General features: G+C 36.5%; 2 protein-coding genes across 2 annotated transcripts; one reads left to right on the top strand and one right to left on the bottom strand.

The window, feature by feature from the left end:
- The first annotated feature begins 1144 nt into the window (after positions 1-1144).
- Positions 1145-5587, top strand: LOC105155374 (EamA-like transporter family protein). Its single transcript, XM_011071241.3, has 5 exons — positions 1145-1693; positions 2675-2924; positions 3149-3356; positions 4444-4675; positions 5105-5587. Exons 1-5 carry the CDS (start codon positions 1583-1585, stop codon positions 5324-5326), a joined length of 1023 nt encoding a protein of 340 aa, XP_011069543.1. The 5' UTR covers positions 1145-1582; the 3' UTR covers positions 5327-5587.
- A 115-nt stretch (positions 5588-5702) lies between these two features.
- LOC105155375 (uncharacterized) lies at positions 5703-7312 on the bottom strand. Its single transcript, XM_011071242.2, has 3 exons — positions 6756-7312; positions 6299-6420; positions 5703-5982 (listed from the first exon to the last, which is right to left on the bottom strand). Exons 1-3 carry the CDS (start codon positions 7119-7121, stop codon positions 5832-5834), a joined length of 639 nt encoding a protein of 212 aa, XP_011069544.1. The 5' UTR covers positions 7122-7312; the 3' UTR covers positions 5703-5831.
- Positions 7313-8820: the final 1508 nt, after the last annotated feature.

An 8820-nucleotide genomic window follows, 5' to 3' on the forward strand; every position in this document is an offset into this window, starting at 1 on the left:
CTTTCACATATAAGATATTAACTTTCCAAACTAAGCTATTTAATTAATGCTGTCATTGTTAATTACATGAACAAAGGAAAAATAAATAGTGAACCTCCAATATCAAATTCCCTGTCATAAGATGAGCCCTCTCGCTTTTGTACATGCTACATATGGTGTATGTGTATTGAATGCATGTATCAAAATAACAAAAAATGAGACGTGTTATTTGATGTTGCATTCAGCAAACTCGTGGCAGGTGCAACATCGACAAGATCGATTTGGTTATTGAATGAATGTATGTCGGAAGTAAGTTTGAGTGCCAAGATCGTAATTTGAGTTCATTCCTTTCTCCCCTTGCTTAGAAGATGGTTCAGTCTAAATACAAAAGCTACGGACCAGGTCTGCAATTTTAAGGTAAGTTAGACCTAAGTGGAGGACTTGTATTCATGGTACTATAGGCTGCAATACTCTGACCAATTTTGACCCTTGAACCTTGGAAATGTAATCCTTCTGCTCTACTGCAAAATGGAGTGGGCCCACACTATCGCACCCAGCCCCCGCCCTTTTGGTTCTTTCTTGGGACTAATAATTCAAGATGTTTTTCTGATGCAATAATTTATATTATGATAATCTACAGCGATTTTTTTTTAATTTGTTATAATTATTTATGTTCTTGTTTTTTGAAAAAAGTACCTACCGTCGTATAAATATTTTTATATAATACCTAAGTTTAATTTTAATAAATATTTATAATTTTTTTAGATAAAAAATAATTATAATTATGATAAATTTTATAAAAGTCGCTCATTCCCAAAATATTTAGTTTATACAAATTTAAAATAAAAAAAAATACTATTATTCAAAATTTGAATTTCACTTGGTGACTGCGGAATTGGATATAAAAGTAGAAATTTGGCAAAAAGCAGTAATTTGCGGCCTTGTGAAAAAGGGAGAATTCTTGCAATCATTATCCCAATTTTAGCTATTTTGGTCTTTAAACCCCAAATAATACTATTGTTTATTATGTAATAAAGAGCATGAAAATCCACTATATTGGCAAAAATTAAGTGTGATTAGTTTATTAATGATAATAATTAACATAATACAACCCCAAGTACACCCCCACCCCGCCCCTACCCACATATACATACAGCCTCAGATACACCCAACTCACACCTACGCTGCGTGTATTGTGTGTGTGTGTGTGTGTGTCTGGGGGCTTGTGTTGTGGCAGTACAAATAGAGCGATGGTTAAAGGCTTATGAAAGATGCGTTTGGAATTTCATCCCAAAATCCAAACTTGGTAACCAAATAAAATAAAACAAAAAACTCTCAGAAACTTCTCTTTTTGTCGGAATTAAACCACCTCATATGCACATAATGGCACAGCTCCAACAGGCTATACAAGGCCTGCCCCTTCCACCGCCGTTACGCCAACGCTGAAATTCACCAGCTCTTTATTCTCGGTTTCCACTGAAAATTTCATCTGAGTTTTCTTGTTTTTGGTTTATTTGATCTCTTTTCTTGGATTTTATTCTCCTTTCCTGGGTGAAGATTGGATTTTTTTCGAAAATTCTGATCTGGGACGGTGGAAGAAATCATGGAGGAGAGTAAATTGTGTCAGTGGAACGTAATTCGATCCGTATTGGCTATTCTTCAATGGTGGGGTTTCAATGTCACTGTTATCATCATGAACAAATGGATCTTTCAGGTGCGAGTTTATATATGTAGTTTAATAGTGCTGGCCTATCTTGTAGTCTTTTACATGCACCCTTTGTTCTGGGTTTATTACTCGTCTGCTAAAGCAATCCTGTTAATGTTTCGACCAGTGATATTTGTGTTCTTCTTTTTCTCCAGAAGGAAAAAAAAAGTTAAACTTTTTCAATATTGAATTTTGGTTCTGTTTTTTGGATTTTGAGGAGTAAATCTTGTGATGTTTCCAATCATTGGTTTACTTCAATTGAGATTTAGGTGTAGCGCGTGTTGGATGCATACAATTTTTGTCACTTCTTGTATATTGTACATGAGCTGTGTTGTTGTGACCTGTGCACGAAATGTTCTCAGAAAGTGGAGGAAGAAGTTTGTAATTTTTGGGATTTTATACACTTTAAATTTTGTAATCTATTATTGTTAGGTTGAGTTATAGATACTTACCACCCTTTGTATTCTCCATTCCTTCCCTTTGCTTCTGACAATTTGTACTTCTGTAATCTTTCCGAAGTATGATCGGTTTCAAAGTCGCTAACATGAGCGCAGCTTTATGGAGATCTCACAGAACTACTTTTTTTAGCTTGTTAGGTTCAAGGGGAATTGTTTTAGCTAATAGATGAGGGTGCAGGTTATATATCTGTATGCGCTACAATTTCTTTAGATCATTATGAGGCAGTGGTAGGTCCTCTTCATTTATACTATTATCATGTGGTAGTTAGCATGAATAATTGTGGTCGAATTCTTCATTGATGAAGGATGATGTATGCGAAGTGGGTTGTGCTTGCGCAATCTTTTTAAATGAATTTCAAGTCTGAGGATATTTCAGCAATGTAGTATATTCTATAATCATTTCAATTTTCATCTGGTTGTATGAGGTCGAAATTGATTTTAGTGTCATACCGTTGAATAGTCTTCAGAAATGGTAATGTTTGCTTGTGTTATGACTTAATTGCTTACGAAAGATTCCCTCTTTTCTTGACAGAACCTGGACTTCAAGTATCCATTGTCAGTCTCATGTGTTCATTTTATTTCTTCATCAATTGGTGCATATGTGGTTATTAAAGTGCTCAAGCTTAAACCTCTTATTCAAGTGGATCCTGAAGATCGCTGGAGGAGGATCTTTCCCATGTCATTTATATTTTGTATAAACATAGTTTTGGGAAATGTGAGCCTTCGGTATATTCCTGTTTCCTTCATGCAAACAATCAAGTCTTTCACCCCTGCAACAACAGGTAAGTTTTTATTACAATTATTATAAAATGGAAAAGATCAAAAGAAGAAAGAAAAACAAAAGAGACCTTGTGTTGAATTACATGTATGAACACTAATTTGATGGATAAATGATGGTAATGTTGATTCTTGTTTTAAGAATTAGTTAATAGACAGCTACTCACTTCCTTTCTTCCCCTTTTCTTCAAGTGAAAATACTGAATCTGTTTTCTTGCTTTCGGATCAGTTGTCTTGCAGTGGCTAATCTGGAAGAAGTATTTTGATCTGCGAATTTGGGCTTCTCTGATTCCTATTGTTGGTGGGATTTTGCTTACATCTATCACAGAGCTCAGTTTTAACATGCTTGGGTTTTGTGCTGCTTTGTTCGGCTGTATTGCTACTTCTACAAAAACCATCCTTGCAGAGTCTTTGTTGCATGGGTACAAATTTGACAGGTAACAGTTCCTTTCCTCTCTGTTCTATACCAAGAATAACTTTTAACTATTAGGATACTAGCAAATACTGTAACTTGTTCTCATGTCCATTTATTTTCCTCTTTGTATTACGGTGAGTCAAGAATCGTTGTCCTTCTGAAGAAAGAGGATCAAATTGTTTGTTTGCATTCAGTTGTTTTACTGGAAATAATATTACTGTTCAATTAAGACTGCAAAATTTACTCACTAATTGTTGCAGGTCTTAATCTGGGTAAACGTTTCATTCAAGTTCTGTTGATTTCATTTGTATTTCCATTATGGAATGCTAAATTGCAGGATGTTTCAAGCATTCTATTTTCTTTTCTCTACTAAATTGTTTTTCTTTTTCGTACTTTTGTCTATAAATTGGTCATAGTCATGAAATCTATCATAGGTTGTGCCTCACGCATATTTCAAGTTCTGGTGTAGCTGAAAAAGCATTGTTTCTTAAATAATATAGGTTCTCTTATTTGCTGGTTTCATGTTACTATAGAAGTTTAGTCCTTCCCAGCTATGGGATAATGTGGCCTGCCAGGACAATTCGAAAATATGTTTCAGTTAGTGCCTTATTATATTTTCCAGTGAATACTCAATGAGCTCTTATCACCAATTTCCATGTACTTCTCCACTGTTGTTTGCTGGAGAGAAATTTAGCTCAAGTGCGCATTTCTCTGCAGATCATTTATTTTTTTCACTGATTTTGATAATTCTATTGGATGTTTGCATGAATGAGTAGTTATTTGAGGGGAAAAATGAAGCGAGCAAAGTGCTTGTGATGTGCGAATGCATTCCTGTAAGCTATTCAGTTGCAAATAAGTTGTCTTAACTGAAGCTTTATGCTGCTTTCTTTTACATTCTTTCTTAAGAACTTCTCCATGATTACTCATGAGTAAGGGGGTCATACAGAGGGGAATGGCCTATTTGCTTCTGCTTTATCTGCCTAATTATTTTAGGTTAAATAGTCAACTGATATCAAACTTAGTTTTGTTCTGACATCCTTTTTTCTTTTACTTTTTTTAATTTTATGTAACTTGACTAATACTGAATTAATGTTTTGAGCTGACTGCAGTATAAATACAGTTTATTACATGGCACCATTTGCAACTATGATCTTGGCTGTACCAGCCACGCTACTGGAAGGACCAGGGGTTGTGGAATGGATTTATACATGTCCCTCACTCTTTTCATCCCTTGTCATCATTTTTGGGTCTGGAGTGTTGGCCTTTTGCCTGAACTTCTCTATTTTTTATGTCATTCACTCCACGACTGCTGTGACCTTCAATGTTGCTGGAAACCTTAAGGTGCATATCTATCTCACCCTGGCACGCCGGTCAATCTCTTCCTGATTATCCCAAAATTTTGGTATTTAAAATAGAACACACAATATCAAACATTTTGCACTACTCTGAATGACGGTGTGAACTGCACCTTGTGATACACTTTTGCGAGACTAATAACAAGATCAAGATTTTCCCGTGGACATCTGAAATACTTTTGTCTCTAATCTGCTGAGAGAAAATGAGTTCTTATGCTAATCCCTCAATGTGAAAACTTTTGTTGGAGAATATTGAGCTCGTGAAAGAAAATGTTACTGCAGAAGATGCAAGATTGGCGTATTTTAGTTACTATGCAAGGTTTTAATGAATGTGCTTTTGCCTGTGTCATATGCCAGTTGAAACCCTCTGAAATTTCTTGTTATTCCTGAAATCTGATTTCTAGTTTCATCTCAGGTTGCAGTTGCTGTTACATGTTCATGGCTTATCTTCCGGAATCCAATCTCCATGATGAATGCTGTTGGATGTGCTATAACACTCGTTGGATGTACCTTCTACGGGTATGTAAGGCACATGCTTTCAAACCAAGCTCCGGGAACACCTCGTACACCTAGGACTCCAAGGGGTAAATCAGAGTTGATCCCATTAGTCAACGAGAAGTTAGACGATAAAATCTGACTCATGCACAATGATGCCGAGCTCGGAAACTGGTAATAGTTGATGGGAAAAGCGGTAATAGTTGATTACTGTAGAAAAAGGAAGAGTAGCGTTCATCTTTATGTAGCAAGATTCTACCATTGTGCCCCCTTTCCCCTGCTCATATATATAAATAGTTTATAGCCTTCTTTCTAACCCATGCCAATGGGCAACATATTTATCCTTGTATGAAGAGGTGAATACAGGACATCAGTAATTCTAATAGCACAATGTTTTCTGGAATGACCCTGTCCTTTTGGGTTATTTGATGCTTTCTTTAAGCTGTTTTGGCCATGTTATAAGATGGGGACTGAGAGCAATCCTTTACATGGATTTTCTGACAGATGACTAGCCATAGTGGAGATAAAATAGGCACATACAGATTTTATAGAGATCTAGTGTTTTAAGGTAAAATTACATGCTCATGAGGTTTTGATACACAGAAACTGAAGTATTCTACAGTAGATTAATTCCTAAAGATAGTAATCTAGGCCAAGAGCCAGAAGTTCTTGTGCCATCTGGTGCTGATAAGGTATCCACTGACTCCATTGCTCTGCTTCCTGACTCCTATTGTTAAGCATTCCAAACAGTTGATGCATTGCTCCACAAACTCCTCTGTGCTGCTTTTCAAACACAGACTGCCATAGTTGGAAAATCACAACATAAATATTCTATTAAAAACTGCATTATTAGATTGAAATCAGTGCTTACTACTTGATTAGATTGTGAAAGATACTACAGACTTGTTGTCGATGTATCTCAAAGAATAGCACATTTTGTGATAAATTTTGGAACTTCTCTTGGTCTTATGACCACCCTAGTTTGAATTTGTCGGATTGCAGGGCCCATGTAAGAATTTCATTAAATTTGATTTGCACTCATAATTTTGTAGAACACAACATAAGTGAATGTGCATCTAACACAAATCAGAAAAGCAAGAATCAATATACTGACCAGTTGAGGAATGGAGAAGGTTTCTTCTGACCTAACACCAGCACAGAGACCTCCAGCTTCTTCACTTGGCTCATCACTGTAGCCATTTTTGGTCCTTGGATTACTAATGCTTCCACTTCAACCTGACCGCATACAGGCTAGAATATCAGATTCCAACAATGAAAAGATGAACTATAACTTGTTATAATAACTTCCAATCTCTTTTTGACTTGACATATGGATTAAAAAACACAGTAAAACTACTTAAAAACATTATGAAAAGCAGTTGGAGAAGACAATGGCTGCAGACCTCTTTCCTTACAGAACTAAATATAGGGAACTAGAAGATCTCCAGAAAAGCAAAACACTAACAGGTAGATAACCTCTACGAATACTATTAGACTGAATAGCAAAATGGGAACAAGAATTTAAAATTGGCTGATTCTATTCAAACTCTGTACATATATAGTAGACTCACCTCAGGCTTACAAGCCTTGCAAAGTGAGCCAAGTGTGGTAGCAAGGTAAGAAGAAGAGGAAGCATTCTCAGAACCCTTACAAGAAGAAGGGACAATATGAAGAAGAGTTAGGATATCACCCTTGTTAGTGACATGAGTAAGAGCCCACATCATTGCATGCTTAGAATGTGAAGACTGATCCACAACCACCATTACTCTTTTCTTCATCACAAAAATCCCATTTTCACCCCCATACATGTTGAGACCTTCCATTTGCTTCAAACTAGCCCCCCAACCCCCACCCCCACCCCCACCCCATCTCTTAGATGTTGATTTCCAGCCTTGCTTGCTACTTAGCTGCCTCAGAAATGAATCTGAACTTGGCATTCTTGTCTATCTCCTACCCACCACCTGAACTAGTAGCCCTTTTCTTGAACTTTGTATATCAATGCATGTACTACTGTCTATGCTCTATAGTTGATACGCTCGTCACACTGTGTGTGTGTGTTTGGGTGGGAAGGGACAAAAATGAAAAATGGGGAGCTAAAGATAGATAAAGGGATGGGATGATGTAAAGCTATACGCTTTTTTAAGTGTTATCTTTTCAAATTAATTTGTGTAGATTAAGGTCACGAGAATCTCTGGGTACTTGTGGGGCTTTAGGGACAGAAATAGTAAACAAATCAAAGGAGAGAGTCAGCTTTTGGAGATGGATTCTTTTATTATACCCTTATTAGTTTTCCAATTTACCACTGTGTCCTTAATCACCATTTTTCATTTAAAGGCATTTCTTCCATGAAAAAACACATTTACTGCAGCACTTCAATGCATCATCACACACACCAATAATTCATCTCTTCATTTATTTGGCAAAACTTTGAGCCCACCTAAACATTTCCTGTCTGCTATTTTTAGTGAAAAGCCAAACGTTCACCTACTACACCTATCAATTCTCCATTAGATGAAAGAAAACTGTATTAGTTTCCAGCTAAATACTTTAGTATTTTGCTATAAAATACATACAAAGAAAACTGTAAATCTGAAATGGTGTTGGCCAGATCTCTCAAGTCAAAGGGGGTATTACTGTAATTATATTTTATTTTTGTGGGAGGGTGGGGTGGGGGGTAGGGTGCAGAAACTGAGGGAGCCTAGCCTAATGCCTGCTGCTGCTCATCATGATTCATAAGTCATTATTATAACCATAACATAACAACAAAGAAAATGAAAGCGCATCGATTGAAGAGAGAAAATTGTCAGAAATGGGGCCTTGAAAGTTGGGGTCTTTTGGACTTTTCAAGTCAGAAAAAGTAGTCGTACGCCCAAATTATTGCTCCCGTTCAATTCGCCGAGCCATTAGACCCCACTCTTCTTAACTTGTTTATTTACTCTTTTGTCCCTCCAATTATGTTCCGGAGTTTTTTTTTTTTTTTTTTTGAGAAGCATGCAAATGCAATGCAACCATACAATTAAATTCATATATTTCAAATTTTAAGTTCAAAAGCAACACAAACACATATCATCTCTTAAATTATTAAATGAATAATAGAAGGACAGAGTCATCAACAAATGAAACAAAAATAAATAATAGTGTGTGTGTGTGTGTGAGAGAGAGAGAGAGAGAGTTACAATTTTTTATTAATTGATTTTGCCATCCATCCAGACCCAGAGCAAAGAACAGGAATTGGGGGGGGGGGGGGGGGTGGCGTTGTGCTGTGAGCAAGTTGGGTGGTGTTTTGTGCATCAAATGGTCAAAGTTGTTTGTGTGTTGGTCTTCTCTTCAGTCTTCATCTCCAATTTATGTATTGATGATAACTTAAATGCTGATCTCAACAAAACCCACACACATTATATAGTAATGTTGTTATTCACACGTTCATAACCATTTCTCATTCTCAGACTCAGACTCAGACATAGTCAGCAGCAATTCCATTTCCTCGGGAATATGATGTCCGACTATCATTATTGGTGTCGGTATTCTAACACTTTGAAATTTCTGAGCGTTAGTTGTTAACGCTTATTTATAAACCAAGGATAACGACGAATTAACGTTCACCACCCACTTACTCGGCTCCCGTGAACAAACATT

Source organism: Sesamum indicum, linkage group LG2, assembly GCF_026168435.1.
Source record: "Sesamum indicum cultivar Baizhima isolate 11 linkage group LG2, ASM2616843v1, whole genome shotgun sequence".
NCBI classification, from domain to species: Eukaryota; Viridiplantae; Streptophyta; class Magnoliopsida; order Lamiales; family Pedaliaceae; genus Sesamum; species Sesamum indicum.